Source organism: Castanea sativa, chromosome 6 (assembly GCF_040712315.1).
Source record: "Castanea sativa cultivar Marrone di Chiusa Pesio chromosome 6, ASM4071231v1".
Lineage (NCBI taxonomy): Eukaryota > Viridiplantae > Streptophyta > Magnoliopsida > Fagales > Fagaceae > Castanea > Castanea sativa.
In genome coordinates, this window is record NC_134018.1 from 60,278,598 (window position 1) to 60,300,021 (window position 21,424).

General features: G+C 32.8%; 2 protein-coding genes and 1 non-coding gene across 3 annotated transcripts; 1 reads left to right on the forward strand and 2 right to left on the reverse strand.

Annotated features, from left to right (window-relative positions):
* Window positions 1-11,555: 11,555 nt before the first annotated feature.
* On the reverse strand, window positions 11,556-12,980 carry LOC142641155 (uncharacterized). The gene has a single exon (XM_075815550.1). It carries the CDS (start codon window positions 12,416-12,418, stop codon window positions 11,846-11,848), a length of 573 nt encoding a protein of 190 aa, XP_075671665.1. The 5' UTR covers window positions 12,419-12,980; the 3' UTR covers window positions 11,556-11,845.
* An 11-nt stretch (window positions 12,981-12,991) lies between these two features.
* Window positions 12,992-17,323, reverse strand: LOC142641154 (phytoene synthase 2, chloroplastic-like). Its single transcript, XM_075815549.1, has 5 exons — window positions 16,660-17,323; window positions 15,842-15,892; window positions 14,873-15,045; window positions 14,530-14,765; window positions 12,992-13,805 (listed from the first exon to the last, which is right to left on the reverse strand). The coding sequence occupies exons 1-5, from the start codon at window positions 17,045-17,047 to the stop codon at window positions 13,436-13,438; spliced, it is 1,218 nt and encodes a 405-aa protein (XP_075671664.1). The 5' UTR covers window positions 17,048-17,323; the 3' UTR covers window positions 12,992-13,435.
* Window positions 17,324-17,562: 239 nt separating this feature from the next.
* On the forward strand, window positions 17,563-17,634 carry TRNAK-UUU (transfer RNA lysine (anticodon UUU)). Its single transcript has one exon. It is a non-coding gene; the product is annotated as a tRNA-Lys (tRNA).
* The last annotated feature ends 3,790 nt before the right edge of the window (window positions 17,635-21,424 follow it).

Sequence of the window (21,424 nt, forward strand, 5' to 3'; positions counted from 1 at the left end):
CAGAGAGAGAAGAGAAAGAAGAAGAAAAAAAATAAAAGGAGGAGAGAGACGGCAGGTCTAAACAAAGAAGAAGGAAAGAAAAAAAAAATGTTTTTTAAGAAGAAGAGAGTGAAAGCTTTACAATAATTTTTTTTATAAGATATAGCTACAGTAAGCTGTCAAAGAAAACAGCTTACTATAGCTATAGCACCTTTGGTGGGACCCACTTTTTAGTGTTTTAGTTGCAAATATAGCATTTTAGCATTTATACCATCTTTAATGTGAATGCTTAACAAAACCGCCAAAATGCATGCTATAGCAAAGATGTTATAGTTAAAAAAAACTAATATTTCATTCCACAAAAGTTAAACAAAGCAAATTTGATGGTTGTGGTTGTTGTTTATTGTGTTGGATATATTATTTTATTATGTTAAATACTAAAATAAAATCATTGATGTTGGGTGTTTTGTTAAGTGTGGTGTTAAAATAGATAACGTAGTGTTTTGAATTGCTAAAAGTTATTTTTTTTAGAAACCTTGATGTAAATGCTCTAGAGTAATGCTAAAGATACAAATATTTTTTATATAAAAAAAAATTACAAATTACTGATGTGGTAAATGGTTATTGGTAAATAAAAAAGTGATGTTAATGGTGGACCTAGATGAAAACTGTTGATGCCCACTTTGGACAAAAGAGCCTAATAGCAAAAGAAGCCCAACAATATGAAAAAAATGGAGAAAGAAAGTAGTAAAATAAAGACCATTGGGTCAAAATAGTAGAAATAATGGTCAATAGGCCCACAAAAATAATAAATGGCCAAGGAGAAAGTAAATGGGTTGAGGAATCCCAAAGAATGAAGTAGTAAGCCCATGGAAATTGTAAGAGATGGCAAGAAAGAAAAAATAGGCTGGGGAAGCCCAAGGGAAGAAATTAGTAAATTCATGGGGTTGGCTCAAAGGCCAATAAACCTAAAAGGTAAGGATGTGGTGATTGAACCGAGGATGCCCAAAGAACGAGATGGGCTAAGGACACCTAAGGTACAGAATGGATTGGCCCAGCAGGAATGCTAGGCAGTAAAAACCAAAAGAATGAATAATATAAGAAATTGACATAGCAGGTGCTTCAGCCCGTAAGCCCAGAGGTATCAACAAGGCAAAGGGATAAATGATATCATAGTAGGAGCAGTGCAGTGGCATGGCAGGAGCACCAGCTAGCCCACGGATGCAGGATAAAAAAGGACATGGGCCAAGTAAAAAAGGGGAAAGCCCATACCTAACCAATGCCCGGTCCAAAGAAGGGATGCAAAGAACGAAAGCCCAAAGGCCCATGTATCATTCATGCCATAAAAGTTAAACAAATACCAGAGCGTACAGCAGAATTAGACAAACCTGGAGGCAATGGCAAATGCGTGAAAGCCAGAAAAGCAATGGACTCAGACGAAAGTAAAGCACGCATACAAGGCTCAAGCACCACCTACCTGTACGCAACCAATAAAGGGGAGGTGGGCCACGAGTCAGAGGTATAAGAGGGTGTGGTCTAGCGGTAGGGAGAGAGGGAGCCTATTTTGGGGTTCCCGCTCAAGCTCTTTTGGAAAAAATGTCCTGCTGGGATGAAATCTCTCCCAAAAGAGGTAAGGTGAGCTGGAATCACTAGATACATTGCTATAGAGGTTGGTACGGGAAAGGTTTAACCTAGGGGTGTCAATTCGGGTTAGTATGTTAGATTCGTGTTGTGTTGAGGTAAGGGTATTCAACTAAATGGTTCAACCCCAACCCAGCCCATTTAATAATCGTATCATGACCTTCAACCCTAACCCGACCTGTTAATAAGGCGAGTTGACCTGACCCAACCCATTTGACAAGCATAATAAACAAGTTGTGTTGGATTGACACGAATGTAATACAACCCATTTCAACCTGCATAACATTAAATATAACATCCATCTAGAAATAATTTTTTTTTAATCCAAAAAGTAGTGCATACACTTCATGTCTTCAACCCACATCCAAAATAATATAGTTCAACAAAAATATAATATTCATTTAGAAATAAGTTCTTTATACTCCAAAAGAAGTGCATACACTTCAAAGAGAGAGAGAGAAAGCAATAACCAATTTGAGAGTTGACACTTTGAATTTGAAAATTGGGCGTGAGAAGAGTAGTATGGCTGAAATAAATAAAATAAATTTTTTTTAAAAAAAGATATTTATAAGAAGGATTAGAGATTTAGGGTTTGTAGGGTTATGAGATCTAGGGTTTGTAAAATTTCAATTTCCAATTGTATCCCTTATAAATTTTTGTAATTACTCACTTTTATTTTTAAATTTAAAATATATGTTGGATATAAAAAGTATTTGACAAATTTAAAATAAAATAAACATTTATTTGTTATACGAGTTAAACGGGTTGTATTAAGTGGGTCATTTCAGGTTGACACAAATAAATTAGCGTGGCAAACATGCTTATTGCAAGTTACACGAGTTGACCTACTTATGACATATTTCTTATCGTGTTGCTTTCTAGTCGACCTGTTTATGACCCAAACCCATTAAGGCCCAACACTAACCCGAAAAAACTTTTGTCGAGTTCGTGTCGTGTTCGCGGATTGGGTCAAACATTGACACCCCTAGTTTAACCCTTATTCGGATAGGAGTGTCAAGGGATGTAAGAGACAAAACAAAATCACTTTTGTCTAGGAATGAGGAGTGGTGCAACTAACACAGTGTAGTGGTAGGGGCTGGGCAGCTAGCAAACCAGTGGGCAGTCCTGGAATACGTTAATTGCTAAATTTTGAAAATTCAAATATAATTCAATATTTGAATAGCTATTGTCAATGGTTTTAATCAGGAAATCTCTGAAAATTAATATGAATTTTAATACCATATATTGTTATCTTTTAGTATACTTTCCTTTATAAACTTTTGCTTTAAAATGTTTCTTTTAATATATTCAATAGTAGCGTTATAGATAGAAAGTATCAAATATTGTACAACTATATATTTATATAATTTATTGTTGATGGGTTATAGCATTATGTAAGGTCACAATTTGGGAGTCCTCGCCCAACAAAGAGGAGGACGTAGGCCCAAAAAACCCGATACAATGAATTTGTAGAGTGTGGGCTAGAAATTTTGGTTCTCGTTAGTTTCAATGATCATGGCAAATGACCCAAGACCATAAAACCATATAAAGGAGCAAGTTTACAAGATGAAATTTATCCTCGGACTCAAGCTGAGAACCGAATGTTAATATTTCTTCTTACTTTAAAGATTCTTTACAAACATTTTCTCCCCTTTGCTCTCTTGGACCTCCCCCTCTCTTATAGTCCCCCTCTCTCCTCCATTCAGATTGCCCCGCCTTCCTACTTGTCCCATCCGCCCTTTCTGGAAGTCCCTAGATCACAGCTGTAAGGCTGAAAATCACTGTTCAAGTATCACTTCCTCATAAATGCGGCCAGAGACTTTGGCACAGAGCATTCAATGCAGGTATGGTGGTAGCAGCTTTTTCTAAGATCTTTTTTCTTTTCTCCCCTTGCTCTCTGTGCCCCTTCTTTCCAGACATCTTCATCTCCAAGACCTTCTAGAATATCATTCCAATTAACATGACGTACCACTTAATCCTTGCTGTACTCCGCCGAGGAGGTAGTCTTCCTCAAATTATTCACATCCACCTCACCTGTTACATTTGCTTTAGGGGCTGTAAATTCGATATCGTTATTATCATTAATCCATCCTTGGACATTCAAAAGTTCTTGGCTAAGCCCATGACCCAAAAAACGTATCTTAGGCCTTTTGTCCCCACACATTATATATTGCTTTTTATTCTTGGTTGTAATTATTGTGTATAGTCAAAGTTTCAAAGGAAAGTATTATTTGATATCTAAAGGACAGCCACGTTAGGGGCTGTTATTTTGTTTTTAATGGCATTATGACACTAAAAGACAAACTTGATTTTGTTTATTAACTTACCTCAGATAGCAAACATTTTTATTTTTTGGCTAAGGACAAGCAACATGTCTGGCCCTATATATATGGAAAGAAATAAAAGTTTCTGATACACATTTTTATTTTTGAATTACAAAACTGCAAACTTTTCTAAAACAATTTTTTTATTGTCTTAAACATTTACTGTCTATTGCTTCTTACTACTCACAAAAATATTTTATCTTTTACAAAATGTTCTAGGAAAAGAAAGTACTATAGAGAGCTTATATCCTACAAGCAGTATAGGCTCTCAAAGATAATCAGCAAAGGTGATTTGGCTGTTGTATCCTGGGGACAACGAGTAGAAACAATTTGTCTAACAACATCGGATATACCATAGACGACACCATTTGCCTCAAGACAGTGACTTGGTCCACGCCTCATCTTTGTCACCTCTTTTTGGTAAAATTAAATTGTGTAATTTCCAAGGAAAATTCAGGTATTATCACTCATTTATTTCCAATAATTTGAGACAAATCGATATGGAGAACACAAAATCATCCTTGGAAAATGGTAATGTTGTGTCTAATTCCTCTGGAGCGGGTGATCTTAATAAGCCATTCCGCTTCCGTGGTGTTAACTTTAAGAGGTGGAGACAAAAGACTTTATTTTATCTTACTCTATTGAATGTGGCTTATATGTTAATTGGAAAAAAAAATTGAACAATTGACCGAAGAAGAACTTTCTCAACATGAAGAAGATGTTAAGAAATGGGATAAGGATCATCTTTACTGTAGAAATTATTTACTTAATTGTTTTTCTGATGATTTGTATGATTATTATGATCAAGCTTACAAATCAGCCAAAAAGATATGAAAGACATTGAATCAAAAATATGATACAGAGGAAGCTGGATCCAAGAAATATGCATGTAGCCGATTTTTCAGATTTCAGATTGTTGAAGGCAAGTCCATGGTGAAACAATCCTATGAACTCCGAATGATATTACAAGATGTTCGATCTGAAGGCATTCGAGTAGATAAACAAATGCAAGTTTCAGCCATCATTGACAAGCTGCCTAAATCGTGGAAGGAGTTTGCCAAAGTCCTAAGACATAAGCAAACGGAACTCTCTATTGAATCCCTTATCACCTGTTTGAGAGTGGAGGAAGAGGCAGGGAACCAAGACAAAACTGTTGAATTCCATGGAGCAAATGGTCCTAAGGTAAATTTTATCTCTTTAAATGAAAACCTGCCAAAAGCCAATGCAAAAAATAATGACTATGTAAGGCCTAAGAAAAGGAACTTCAAACGTAGGCCAAATGGAAATCAGCCTCAACATAAGACCCACTCTAATCAAAGAAAGAACCAAGCACACCATCCTAAGCATGCTCCAAATAATGGTAGCCACACTAATAATAGCAATTATGCATGTTTTGTATGTGGAAAGCCTGGACATTCGGCTAGAAATTGTCATTTTTGAAAACATGGGCATATGGCTCAAGCCAATGTCATTGAAGAGCCTCTTATTGCTATGGTTACCGAGATTAATATTCTCGAAGGCTTAGGAGGGTGGTGGATTGATTCTAGGGCAACCAAACATGTTTGTTATGATAAAAATTGGTTCAAGGCCTACACCATTGATGTGCATGAAATATATACAATAAAATACTCACATATCTACATATTTAGCCTTACTTTTATGTTATTTTGTTACTGATTATATAATATCTTTGTGTTGCAAGTAACAAGAGCTTTAGAGGCAAAGTGGGGCTAAGCCAATTGAATCAAGCCAACTTTCATCCAACCAGGCATGAATTCAAGAGAAGACCAACCCAATTAAATTCAAGTCCAAGTGGAGCAAGGAATCAAGGAAATTTGCACCAAATCCAAGTCCAATTCGGATTAGGATTCTAGCCTGCACATCAGTAGTATTTTTGGCATAACTTTTGGGTCAGATATCCAATCTAGATGATTCAAGTTGGGCTGGAAATTTAACTTAAAGGGCTACAACTTTGTAGTTTAACAAAAGTCCAAATTCTGACGTTAAATGGGCCAAAATCATCGGTTAAGTGAAGCCTAAAAATCTGGGATTTTCTCCAAAGGGAAATGGGATTCCTTGACCTATTTAAAGGCTCTTTAGGGAAAAAAAAGATGAGAAAAACCTGAGAGGAAAAAGGGGCACCGCATAGAAGAACTTGTTTTGGGAGTCATTATGAAGAGGAGGATCTGAGGACAAAGGCGAGAGCTTCATTGATCAGCCAATTCAGATGAAAAACATAAGTTTTATTTGTTTTCTTTTCAATTTTATTATGAACTAAATTTATTTTCTAGAGCATTGATGTAGTCTAGCAATGAACACACAATTTATATTCTGAGTTATTTTATTTTTAATATTTCCATGATTGAGTGTTTAATTCTTATTCTTAATGCTTACTATTTTCTTTATAAATTATTGTTTGATCAATTGAATTACAATGAGACCGAGAGGTGATTTGTTATTTTAGTTCTAGAATTAAACATCATTAGTTGAGCAAAAGTAGAGATACTTTACCGCGATTAGTGTGATTTTTCAGAAAACTCAAAGTACGTAATGAGTCTCCAATTAATTAAATTCACATAGAGATATGGAATTGTTAGTTGAAGATATTTTTGGTATTATTCAGAGAAGATATTGAATACTTAAGGAATTTTTAATCATCAACGGGAGATTATTAGAATTTAATAATTAGGAAGAATAAATTGTGTGGGATTTGTTAGGTGAAATCAACCGCTCTAGATCCATTCTTATCATATTTTTACAATTTTAGATTTTTGCATTTTGTTAATCTTTTATTCGTAGATTTATTTTTATTAAATAGTTTAATTTAATTCAAATAGTAGAACGTTCCATTTATTTTCGATTTTCCAAATAGTAATCAATTTAGTGAATTTCGGTATTCAATAACATAGTTAATCCCTGTGGGTTTGACATTCGTTTTCTAAAAACACTTTACTACTTGTTACGATTCTGTGCGCTTACAGATTATTTTACGCAAACAACCATCTTGGATGAGAAAAAGAAAATTATGCTTGGTGATTCTCATACCATTGAAGTTGTGGGTATTGGAGAGGTGCTTCTCAAATTTACTTCTGTAAGAGAAGTCACTCTCAAAGATGTCTTTCATGTTCTTGAAATTAGAAAGAATCTAGTTTCTAGTTTTTGTTGAATAAGGCTGGTTTCAAGCAAGTTTTTGAGGCTGATCAATATGTACTCTTTAAAAAGGGCATGTTTGTTAGCAAAGGCTATGCTTGTGATGACATGTTTAAACTTAATGTTGAGATGAATGAAAATTCAAGTTTTGCTTATATTGTTTCTTGTGTGAATGTTTGGCATGGTAGATTATGTGATATCAATAATAAATATATGAAAAATATGAGTGGTTTAGGTTTAATTCCTAAACTTGAAAATGAACTTGAAAAATGTGAAATTTGTAGCATGACTAAAATTACTCAAAAGCCTCATAAATCAATTGAAAGAAATACTGAATTACTAGAGCTTATCCATAGTGATATTTGTGAATTTGAAGGACATTCGATTTTTCAAAATATTCATATGTCTATCTTATGAAAAATAAAAGTCACGCTTTTGAAAAATTATCAATTTTCTTAAAAGAAGTTGAGAAAACTTTTGATAAAAAGGTTAAAAGGTTTAGAACTGATAGAGGAAAAGAATATAATACTCTTGGTCTTAATAATTATATTCAATCTCTTGGTGTTGTTCATGAGACTACTGCCACTTATTCTCCATTTTCAAATGGAATAGCTGAATGTAAAAATAAGACTCTTATAAATTTAACTAATGCTATGCTTGTTAGTTCTAGGGCTCCTAAATATTTTTAGGGTGAAACTGTTTTAACTGCAAATTTTGTTTTGAATAGAGTACCTCATAAAAAGACTTTTTTAACTCCTTTTGAATTATGGAAAAAATTTAAACCAAATGTGAGGCTACCTGACCCTAAAAGACCTAAACTTTCGGTAAAGGCTTCTACATGTGTATTTTTGGGTTATTCTTTATATAGCACAACTTATAGATTTTTTTTTATATTGATAATAATACAATAATCGAATGTAGAGATGAAATTTTTCATGAAAATAAATTTCCATTTAAATATAAAAATAGTGGGGGTTTTGAACAACAAGCAAAAATTGAATGTTCAACATCTAAGTCAAAAAATATTAATGAATATGAGATTGAACCTAGGAGGAGTAAAAGACCTAGAATTGAAAAGGTTTTTGGTCCTGAATATTATGTGTATAATTTACAAGGCGACCCTACTTCTTTAGAAGAAGCTTTATCTTCTCCTGATTCGGGTTTTTGGAAAGAAGCCATCAATGATGAGATGGATTCTATTATCTCTAATGATACTTGGAAACTTATAGATTTACCTCCAGGTTGTAAAACAATTGGATGTAAATGGGTACTTAGAAGAAAATTAAAACTTGATGTATCTATTGAAAAATTCAAAGCAAGGCTTGTAGCTAAAGGTTTTAAACAAAAAGAAGATATTGATTTTTTTTTTTTTATACTTTTTCTCCTATTACTAAAGTTAAGTCTATTAGATTATTGATTGTTATAGCAGCTATTCATAATTTGATGATACATCAAATGAATGTAAAGACGGCATTTCAAAATGGAGATTTAGAAGAAGAAATCTACATGGACCAAGCAGAAGGTTTTACAATGCCAGGTAATGAGCACAAGGTATGCAAATTATTAAAATATTTATATGGTTTAAAACAAGCACCTAAACAGTGGCATGAGAAATTTGATCAATGTTTGCTTTCAAATGGTTTTAAAACAAATGAAAGTGACAAATGTATATATTATAATAACTTTTGATGATGCTCATGTTATAATTTGTTTATATGTTGATGAACTTCTAATTTTTGGTCCTAATATGAATATTATAAATACTGCCAAAATACTTCTTAAAAATAACTTTTATATGAAAGATTTAGGAGAAGCTAATGTGATTCTTGGCATGAAAATTTCTAGAACTTCAAATGGCATATTTGTAGATCAATCTCATTATATAGAAAAAACTTTGAAAAAATATAATTACTTTGATTGTAACCCTGCAAGTATTTCCTTTTGACTCTAATGTGCATCTTTTTCCTACTAAAGATGAAAATGATATTTACAATCAAAAGGAATATGGTAGTATTATTGGAAGTCTTAGATATGCTACTGATTGTACTAGAGCTGATATTGCTTATGCCGTAGGAGTTTTAACAAGATTTACTAGCAAACCTAATTTTGAGCATTGGAATGCCATGACTCAATTAATGAGATATTTAAAAAGAATTGCGCACTATGATTTGCTATATCAAAAATTTCCTGCTGTTCTTGAAGGATATAGTGATGCTTGTTGGAACACCTTATCAGGTGATTCTTTGTCTACCACTAGCTATGTATTTACAATAGGAGGTGGAGCAATAAGTTGGAAATCTAAAAAACAACAAATTATTGCTAAATCCACCATGGAGGCAAAATTAATTGCCTTATCTTCAGCTAGTGAAGAAGCGGGTTGGTTACGAAATTTATTATCTGAAATTCCCATGTGGGAGAAACTTATTTCACCCGTCTTAATTCATTGTGATAGTACTGTCACTATTAGTAGAGCGCGCAACAAATACTATAATGGTAAATCCAGATCTATTAGAAAAAAACACAGGACTATGAGATCATACATAAACAACGGTACCATAAATGTTGATTATGTTAGTACAAATGATAATATTGCGGATCCATTAACTAAAGCTCTAGCTAGAGATAAGATCTAGATAGCATCGAGAGGGATGGGACTTAAGCCCAAAGAAAAATAAATTACCTATGAGGATACCCTATCTAGGGACTGGAGATCCCAAGAACTAGGTTCAAAAGGAAAAACTAATCATAGAATAGTTTGATTAACATGCACTAAATATATGTATGAGTAATAATACTCATGTCCCTCCCTATGGTGTGCGTGCATGTATCTTATAACGTTATATAGGATGAGTTTTTATTTATTAAAAAAAAAAAAAAAAACTCTTAATGTGGACTATAGCTCTTATGAGTGGGATGTAAGAGTTACAAAAACATCCTTGATAGCCACACCTAAGTGAGCATGGAAGTGAGGCCGCTTCGTTTGAGAATGGGGCTAGTTCTCTAAATAGCTCATGGATGCTGGGATAAAGCACAATGCCGTAATGTGCTAGCTTAGAAGCTTGTAGTAGAGTACTAGAATATTATGTGTGTGATGTATTGTTTTGTATCCATAGAAAACGTTATAGTTCAAGACTTAGATCACTATTAACTTTAGAACAATGTTGCTGAAACACTAAATGAGGGTTCAAGCCATTGACACTCCCATTATGCATAATGTTCTACTTAACCCAGAAAAATTGTTCTTATATATATATATATATATATATATATATATATATATATATATACACATATATTTACCTATTTATTTTTTATAAAAATAAGTGGGGGATTGTTGGATATTCTTATAAAAAATATTATATTTATTTTAATACTCATTTATGTGAATTGAGAAAATCAATTATCCCTTAATGTCAGATGCGTTAATTGCTAAATTTTGAAAATTCAAATATAATTCAAAATTTAAATAGCTATTGTCAATGGTTTTAATTAGGAAAACTCTGAAAATTAATGTGAATTTTAATACCATATATTACTATCCTTTAGTATACTTTTCTTTATAAACTTTTACTTTAAAACGTTTCTTTTAATATATTCAATTAGTAACGTTATAGTTAGAAAATATCAGATATTGTACAACTATATATTTATAAAATTTACCATTGATGGGTTATAGCATTATATATTGCTTTCTATTCTTAGTTGTAATTATTGTGTATAGTCAAAGTTTCAAAGGAAATATTATTTGATATCTAAAGGACAGCCACGATAGGGGCTATTATTTTGTTTTTAATGGCATTATGACACTAAAAGACATACTTGATTTTGTCTATTAACTTACCTCACCTCAATGTAAATACTTTGGCAAAAGGTTTTGACTGGTTTATATAATATATATATATATATATATATATATATATATATAAAGAAAGCTATTGATCACATATTGATTTCAATAATTTTATGATCATTTAAAGTTTTAAAGATAGCAAATATTTTTATTTTTTGGCTAAGGACAAGCAACATGTCTGCCCTATATATATGGAAAGAAATAAAAGTTTCAGATACACATTTTTATTTTTGAATTACAAAGCTGCAAACTTTTCAAAAACAATTTTTTTATTGTCTTAAACATTTCCCATCTATTACTTCTTACTACTCACAAAAATATTTTATCTTTTACAAAATTTTTTGGGAAAAAAAAAGTACTATAGAGAACTTATATCCTACAAGCAATATAGGCTCGCAAGGATAATCAACAAAGGTGGCTAGACTGTTGTATCCCAAGGACAACGTGTAAAAACAATTTGTCTAACTATATCGGATATACCATAAACGGCACGATTTGTCTCAAGACAATAACTTGGTGCATGCCTCATCTCTGCCACCTATTTTTGATAAAATCAAATTGTGTAATTTCCAAGGAAAATTAAAATATTATCTCTCCTTTATTTTCAACCTAAATATATAATAAGAAATCAGATTCATAACCAGAGTCCATAAGAACCAGTACAAGAATAATATGTCACACATCCATGACCCTATAATGACACTAATAAACCTTCAAAATATCTTACACGAAGAATTTCCAATGGACACACTCAAGCCTGTAAAAAAAGACAGATACATAGAACATTAGAACCCATATAGGTTCTAATGTATACAATAAGTAATACAAGTACTGGTGAAAAGAATAGTCCAAACAAAGCTAGAATAAAGAATGGAAACGTAGCATCTCAAGCAATAGTGCTTCACTTTGAGGGGGGTGGAGAGAGGAAAGGAATTGTTGGGATCGTGGTCGGAATGGTGGGGATCGAAGGAATTGTGGTTGGGATGGTGGGCAACGGATTAGCTGGCAGAGGAGGTAGTGTCACCTTGGGAATTGTGGGAAAGGTTGGCAATGTTGGGGCTTGGGTGCTTGGCAATGGTGGCAATGTGGACTTGGGTAGAGTTGGTTGATTTGGCAGTGTTGGCAATGGGTTGGTAGGCACTGGTGGCAATGTGGTTGTTGGTAATGTTGGCTGAGATGGGACTTGCATGCTTGGAAGTGGTGGCAATGTGGGCTTTGGCAGAGTTGGTTGAGTCGGCAGTGTTGACAGTGGAGTGCTAGGCAGTGGTGGCAATGTGGCTTTAGGTAGTGTGGGCACTGATGGCAGAGGAGGCAATGTGGCCTTTGGCAGAGATGGGATTGTAGGCAATGTTAATGCTGGGGGTGGAGCAGCTGGTGTGTCCAAAAGGTAACGAGTCGCGAGGCTCACATCAATGCTTGAGAGTGACAATGCCATGATCATAGACAAGAGGAAACAATACTTAGAAACAGCCATGTTTTATATGATAGGAACTGTAAGTTGTGGGAATTGATTCACTTCAAGTATAGTATTTGCAAGTGGTGTTGATTGAAAAAAAAACTTGTACTTTGTGGTATTTATAGAGATCAAATCTTACAGGATTTTGAGGACTAGGAAGAGCTAATGTGAGTTTGATGAAATGTAGTTGAAGAAAAAAAAAACATCAGTTAGTTCACCTTTCAAGGCAAATTGAAGGTTCAAAACTACTAACTAATCTAGAAAGATTAGGAAATCAAACCAACCTGTTTTATGGCTCATCAAAATATGTCAATGAGTTACGTACAAATTTCGAACTGACACATGTAGTTGCGTCCACAAGGCAGATTACTTGTCCAAATGGACCATGACTTTTTGTGACACAAATAGTCTTCAAAATTTCATTATAAATTTTTTTTTTTTTTTTTAAATCCTGAATTTTCTGCTTTATGGTTGGATTATATTACATGTTGTTGGCTAATTCCCAACCAAGAAAATATGGTCACCTAAACAGGAGGTCAACCAAAGATACGTAAATCAAAGGTATTTATATAATTATAACAATATACTATATATAAAAGCATGAGTTGCTTAATTAATTTTTTTTTTTCGGTTGAATAACAATTTAATTGAACAAACCCAAAGGTAATTGGGGGACTAAGCCCAATTTTCTTGTACAAGGATCCAAGGGGTATAGAGGAAATGAAAGAAGTTCCTGGGCCGAAGAAGAAGAACCCCAAATTATGGGCCATTGGGCTGCTACGTTATGGGCCATTTCTTTGGAAACACCTTTAAAATAGCCTATTGCAAACCCCATGTAGTTGTATCCTTCAATTCCCGAAGCTCTCACCTGTTATGCATTCTCAAGACAGGAATAAGGAACACATAGAAGAAATATTCTTCAACTGGCTTGAATTTTACATATTCTCACGTATGGGACAACAGAACATGACTTTCTCCAATATGAAGACACACTTTACAGACTTAGAATCGTACAAACATGGCAGGATATCAGGTTCACCTCATTACTAACTTGGCCAATTTTGAAGGTTCCATAAGTGCTCTGCCATAGGCTATGGGAAGTGATATTAGTTTCTTTGCTTTTCCTACATAAGCACGCTTTGTGAAGTTGTTGTAATCATTAGCTTCAATGGCATCTAAAATCTGTCGGTACAACAACAATGATGCCCATACCGGCCACCTACTAGCTGAGCTAAGCTCTGCAACCCCCTTCTCCGCTTCATCAAAAAACATCCTCGCTCGCTTTATCTGGCCCTTCATGAAACTACGCCATTTATCAGTTACTTTACCACGAAATATATCTTCATCTGACAGGCCAGCTTGTGCTAGTTCATCTTGTGGGAGATAAACTCTTCCTCTGCTAGCACTGCAAGATCACATACAGGTGTAAGTATCCAAGACTAAAAAATAAAATGTCAATCCACCTCTCTCCCTAAATTACATGAAGCCAATCTCAAGAATTGGAATCATCATCAAAAGTGATAAACTTAAATCAAAGAATCTATTGAAAGGGGTGCAAAAAAAAGGTTTTATAATAACCACCTAGAATAAAGTCAAATACATGTGCTTTATAGACACCATATATAGCTGTAAAATGAATTAAGTTGTTCCTGAACAGGTCAACTTCAATTTGTGAAGCTTGTTTAAATTCTAACTCAAGTTAAAAGCTCAAGTACATAAGAATTAAGCTTAAACAAACCCAATCAGCCTCTCCAAAAAAATATTGGATGTAAGGCTGCATGCTATGACCTCTCCCAGACCCCGCAAAAGTGGAAGTTTTGTGCATTGGGTAAAGCCATCATTAGCATGTAAAACTAAAATGAGAAAAATTTAGAACTGCATTTTCATTTCATGTTTAATAAAATCATTACCATTGAAGCATAAATGGAAATTTAGATAATCATTAGATTATAGTTTGGGTGAATGCAACATCCAAGGCATGACTTTAAGTTTATTAAGTAAAAATTGTATTAATTTACTTAACCAAATTTGTATTACATGTTTACTCGACTATGAAAATGGATAGATATGGAAAAAATCATATCAAATTTGTATGGTATATATGCAATTGTGCATTCTAAGGAACTTACTCTTCTCCAACGTCTCTGAGTATGTTGGTGAGTTGATTAGCAATTCCAAGGGCCAATGCAGCATTGTAAACACTCTCTGTTGAAGCCTTTGATTCTGGTGCTATTCCCATTACTGGAACACTCATAAGCCCCACAGTCCCAGCAACATAGTAGCAGTAAAGGTAGAGCTCATCGAAGTTCTCATATCTTGATTTTCTCAAGTCTAACCTCATTCCTTCAATCATGTCTTTGAAGGGCTGTCCAATGAGACAAGTTATGGTGAATTGGTCAATCTTAACGAAAATAGACATTTAATCTAATATACAAGTGATCAAGCCAGTTTGCTTAGCCATTTGGAATTTACCTGTATATCAACAGGGTACTTTGAGACAGTATCAGATAGGGCAGCATCATACATATCATATGGTCGGCCTTCAAAAAGGTCATTTAACCTTGTCTCCCATCTTTCCAGAGCCTTGGGTGTGATGTGTGTAGCATTAGGCCCATCCACAAGCTCGTCAGTTCTCCGGCACCACACTACAGAGCAGAAGAAATGCATCCTTCAATCAGCAATTATAATTATCTAACTCTAGCTAAGCACAATAAATATCCATGGCAAAGTAAAACATGTAAAATGAGAAAAACATTTTTGTTGGCAATCTTGGCTATGTTTGAGAGTCAACATACAATCTCAAAAAAGAAATGTTAGATATATAATAATAATCAAGAGAAATGATTATTGATTCCCAAATGGATATAGAAAAAAAGGAGGGATAGCGAGAATTATGAATTTGGCCTTGAACAATCCATAAGGATAAGAGTTCATTTTGTGTCTAACCTATCAATTGTATCAGTTTAAATGTTTAATCCCTTAAGTTTTGAAAATGGTTCAATATTATCCTCAAACCCATTTTCATTCTAGAAATCAATAGATTTTGTAAAATGGTTCTACAAAAAGAATTTTCTTTCAGCTAATCATAACTTTCATTCTTAGTGATACGAGATCAAAGAGTACAGAGAAGGCATAATTTTAACTGTGAGTGAGGCAAGAGTAATATTGAACCGATTTAAACATTTCAAGAATTACATTTACAAATCGATAATTTCAAGAGTAACTGTCATTTCAAAAGGAAAAACTAAAAGGGCAATGCTAGAGTCACAAAAATGTTGACGACTTAAGATTGTGTAACATCATTTTCTCATGGATATACCATTAACACAACTTTTAACATATACTAACCACAATATGAAATCTCAACAATTGTTAAAAAAAAGTTATGAAAATCTTTTGTGTCACTACTTATTAAATCAGGAAAAAAAAAACCGTGCATACCATAAATTGCCCAAACAGCTCTTCGCCGTTCTGGCGTCATGAGTAATGTACCTGAAAATTGCACCAGAAGAAGCTCAATTAATCTGTATTTTGCCAATCGTACAAGAAATTAAGATTCAAAATGAAAAATGCAAAAGTTAAAAATTACTGAGTTGAGTTAATTTTAAAGAATGTAGTCATAGTTGATAGAGACTTATGCTGGTTGGTCTAAGTATTCTAATCATAGTAAAATGATTTGTGTAAGCATTAGCTAAGGCTATAAGACAATAAAGGGGTGGGTGAAGACTGCAGACTCAGTCCGAAACCTCCCCCACTTATGTTTACCAGAATATGTAAATAAATAAATAAAATATAAAAAAGCTCCAAGCTTTGTTTTTATGTTGTATGCATTTGCTTTTAACAAATCTGGCGTCAGAATAATACCAGCACAATTCTAAAATTTCATATCTTCTCTCCCAGTTTTCTATGTAATTTACTGTGTTGCAGTGTTCATCAATTAATAAAATTGCCATATTTTCTTCACACAAAAGGAAAGAAGTGTGACAGGAAACAGAAAAAGGAAAACAAACTTATATATATTGGGAGAAAAAAAAAATCATATATTATAAGTCTTTAGGGCCATAGAAAAGTGAATTTATGAAACCAAAGACTTATTCTACTGCAGATCCAAAACCTTTTTGCTTATAAAATATAGAATTAATGGACCCCAGATAATTTTTTAAAATTTTTAAAAGCAACAAGATTATTTAGATAGAAAGTTAGAAACAGAATAGATAACGGCCACACAAACAGAGAGATGAGCTGAAAGAGCAAAGTACCCAAGTAAAATGTCTTCGCATACTCAGCACAGACCTCTCCACACCTTTCATAAGCATCATTCAACAGGTTCCAATCGGTGGTACCATCAGTCTCAATTGGTTTCTTCTTCAAACCCAGTGCACTCTCTCTCCTCCACTCTCTCACCAGAGCTGCTTGCTTCAGCACCACTTCATACACCCTTTCCTCCGAGGATCTTGATGGGTTTGCAACTGCACTCGAATATGCAGCAACCCCAGATGAAAAACTGAGCTTAGAGCTCAGCAGCTTATTACTACCACTACTGCTACTACTGCACCTCCTTTGTGTGCAACAATTTCTGGGCACGAGACTGAGCAAAGAGTGAGCATTGTCCTTGGGACAAACCACCCAAAGAAGAACAGCGGACATCTCAAAGCTAGCGCAGAGAATCTGAATCTTCTGAATATTTTATCTAGCTTCGAGTTTAGTGTAGCTTTGAGGCTTTTTCAATGGACCTCACCTCTAGTGTAGCTTCTTTGAAAAGTAGTTCAGTTTTTTTTTTTTTTTTTTAGTTTTTTTTGAGTCTACAAAATAAAACAATGTTACAAATTTTCTTAATTGGCTGAGAATATAAAAAAGTTCCAATTTCTAGTTTGTACTGCGATGTATCTAAAGATGAAGGCTATATGTATGAAGAGACAAGTCAGAAAAGACAACGAGTATTTCAGGCCATTGTGGTTTGTGAGGATTGAGGAATATGCTGTTTATTATATCCTTTAGTTGATACAAGGAATTGGAATGTGTGGACTATGTTTGGTAAAATCCACACTGAGTAACTCGATGGGATTGGGTGGTTATCTATCTACAAACGTAGGCACAAGTAGTTGCCACTACGTAGATAAAGTATTAAATACATAATTGTTAATTGGTATAAGATCGAAAAAGCCGTCTTAGCTCAGTGGTAGAGCGCGTGGCTTTTAACCACGTGGTCGTGGGTTCGATCCCCACAGACGGCGCTCATGGTCTTTTTGATTTTTAGCAGTAAAGATATTTGAATAAATTCATGATAAAAAAAAGTAATTAATCTCCACTTAAGTTATTCATTAAAAAGAATCAACTTAAGTTCCTACACATATTTTGGAAAACTTTTTTTTTTTTTTCATGAAATGACTTAACACTAAATACAGATGTTCATATCAAACCTATTTATAATGAAGTTTAAAAAATAGTATATTTTAGGCAAAAATACTTTTTCATCTTTGTCAAGTTCATCCCTAATAATTTTGATGCTCATCAATATAGTTCTTATATATGGTCCAAATTGATCTTTTTCTCTTTGTCTCTTTTTTTGAGTGAGTCTCAACTTATAGTGTCTGCTTCTTACAATACTTTTTTATCATCACACCAAGACACCAATCAATTTTTGGTGTAGGCAGAGATTGAAACTCACATCTCTTATACAACCATCAGAGACTTTACCAGTTGAGCTAACTAGAACCCACAATTCAAATTGATCTTGATGATGCTTTAAATTGATCTATGACATGGCAAACCTTGACACAATTCAGACAAATCACATTATTAATTATTATAAAGGCATCACCAATCTTAAGGATGGAAAAATTACATTGCTTAAAACTAAACTTTTTTTTTTATAATTAAGGAACCAAATTATTAGAAAGTATCCTTTATTTTAAAAACTAAAAGTATAGATTGGACATAGACTAAAGTGGCTACCAAAAGGAAGATGTAACTAATCTGTGAATTTTGTTATTTTTTATACCTCACCTGTAGGGGTTGTTGATGTTGTTAATTATGACTGTACTCTAACATGCTTTGTCCTGATACTCTTGTTATTCCTTAGCCTCGCTTAATGAATTTGTTTTTCCACTAAAAAAAAAAAAAGAGGTCACCAAATACCTCTAAGCCTAGCATTTGGATTTTTTTTCCTTAGTTTATTAACATATATACTTATGTATGGTATTTTAAAATCTCATTTACTTAAGAAAATGATTGTATAAACTAATCCAATTGCACATCTACATTAACGTAAAATAGAAGCTAAAATATCTAAATTAGAAACATTCTAATGAATCCAATCAAACTAATTGAGTTTAAGCCTACAAACCGATGCATGTAGGAAAATGAGTCATTTTATAATCAAAATACAAAAGTTATTATGATAAATGAGGTTCAATTATGAAAACCATCTTTTTTTTAAAAATAAATTAATAATAGTTAAAAGTGGGAGGATTTAAATCCTGAATGTCTGTGTTATATGATATTCTTTTTAATGCCGTGAAGAAAAGAGGGTTAGATCCAAATTAGGTAAATGAAAATTTGTGTTGCTCCTTTTGCGAGGTTGGACTAAGATAAGAACAAAGAAATTGAAAAAGATAAATAGTTTTCTGTTAATTATCCCTAAGGGCGAAACTAAAATTTTTTGTTTGGGGAGCTAAGTTGCAACACTCATATATCTATCGAGATGAATTCCCCCCACCCCCCCCCCCCACACACACACATACACACACACACGCGCGCGCGCGCGCGCTTTTTTTATTATATACACACACACACACACAAAAGCTTAGTATTTTCAATCAAAATTATGTTAATGGCGATTTTTCACAAATAAAATTCAATTATTCCATTTTCATTGTGAAATTATTAAAAAAATTCGAAATTAAATACAAATTATCAAATTTTATACTAAAGCAAGTAAAAAAATCTTTCAATTCAACTACTGAAATTCTCAAAAACATAAATGATTCAAAACTTGAAGGAATAAGTTAGGCTTCAAACATATTTGAAACTGTCTTACTCTAACTCATTATGTGGCAACTAAAAACACATTTCATATGTTGTTTTAGTGACACAATTTTTTTAATAAGTCAATGACTTGTTAAACGCCACATAACGGGTTGAAAAAGATAGATTTAAACATATTTGATGTCAAACTTTATCAAATATTTAACAGATATAATAACACATTTTACAATAAAAAAAATAGAATTGTTAAAAATAAAGTTATATCTCTCTAACTATTAAACCAATTTTTTTTTAAGAGCATTATTGAACTAATTCAAATATTTGGGGGACTCACTTTAATTTTTGTAAAATAAATTTTGAAAATATTAAAATAATTATATATATATAATTCAAAATAGGGGGTGGCCCCACCCTTATACATACTTGTGCCCTTATTATCCCAAACATCTTTTACGTTAAATTCAAAGAATCTATTATTAATTGTAAAAACATTTTGTTCTTCTTGGTCAATTTAGGGAAGAGTTTCAACCTATGACGGATCTCTTATTCAATTATTTAAGATTTTATCAGTTGAATTAACTGGAACTCACAAAATATCTAATGCTAGATCTATAACATATAAAAAATTTAAAGAAAATTCACGTTCCATTCCCCTAATTTTCTTTGATTTTGACAAATCTTTGTGATAAGAAAGGTGGTATACAACCCCCTTAAAAAAATAAATAAATAAATAAGAAAGAAAGAAAGGTGCTATACGTGATTATATAAATAATAATAAATGTCATTACTGGATGATACTACAAAAACTGATCGAGTATTTTCAAATCCCATACACTACGCCAAATATTCGAAGATACTCACTTTGTCATACACCATAACGTTACACGTGAATCATCCCATTCCCATACAACTATGTTACATCATAGCATTCTTTATAGGGCAGTTTCTATATATTATATAAGTGAAAAGGATACAAAGTTTGACCAGAATAATACATATATATATATATATATATATATATATATATATATATATAAAACACTCAGTTGTCATTGTCAATGACATTAATTAGACTAGCTGACTAGGAATAATCATGCACATGCATGAATGCATTTAAAATTAAATAAATGTTAAAATTGTTGTTTAAATTTAATACTATTTATAATTTTTTTAAAATTTTTTATAAGATAGAACATGTGGTGATCTTTGTTGTGTAGTGTTTTTTTTTTTAGAAAATTGTGTGATGATTTTTATTTTATTTTTGTTGGAATGTGGTGATTTTTATTAAGTAGTGTGATTGGTTTTTATTTTATTTTATAATTTATCAATATTAAACTCTTAGTATTTTGCACTCATTAACTCACTTGACACGTAACGCAAAATTATCCTACAATTGAATTTTAATTCGAAATTTAATTTAATTTTCTCTGAATTTTGGCTTTAATTATATATATATAGATTATTATTAATTTTTTTTAGAAGAATATGGATTATTATTAAGAATGCGTTTTCTGTCTTTTAAATTTTAATGGCCATACTTAAAATTAAAAAGATTCTAAATGAGTAAATGGGGATATATAATAGATTAAGTTAGTACTTCAAATTTATATATTTTTCATATCTAACTCTCTCCTCATTATTTCTCACCCAAAAACAAATAAATAAAAACTCTTATCATTAAATAACATACTTGTATTTCGATTGTTGCCTATATTAAAAATTAATTGGTGTCTTAACTTAATAAAAAATAATCATCATAGAACGGACACCATAAAATAAAATCTTTTGTATCTATTAAAATTAATACACAAAATATATATAAGTTAGGAATGTGTCACTTTTATTTGACCTAACTTGCGGCCACATGTGGAATCCATGTGATTAGGTAGGAAAGGCACGTGAGTGAACTCGTAACCTTGATGTTAGATGAGTTCAAAACACATACCCCTCCAATCGTCCCTTAACTTAGGACATTGGTCCTACACAGCGTGTGAATTGCCGATATATATGTCTTTGTCTTTGTCTTTGAGTCAACAA

Excerpts from the sequence above, each read along its gene's own strand:
- LOC142641155 (XM_075815550.1), bottom strand. The coding sequence starts at position 12,418 with ATGGCTGTTTCTAAGTATTGTTTCCTCTTGTCTATGATCATGGCATTG.
- LOC142641154 (XM_075815549.1), bottom strand. The coding sequence starts at position 17,047 with ATGTCCGCTGTTCTTCTTTGGGTGGTTTGTCCCAAGGACAATGCTCAC. Across the intron at positions 15,046-15,841 it reads AGCTGTTTGGGCAATTTATG|TGTGGTGCCGGAGAACTGAC; the intron begins GTATGCACGGTT and ends TCTGCTCTGTAG. Across the intron at positions 14,766-14,872 it reads AGTACCCTGTTGATATACAG|CCCTTCAAAGACATGATTGA; the intron begins GTAAATTCCAAA and ends CTCATTGGACAG.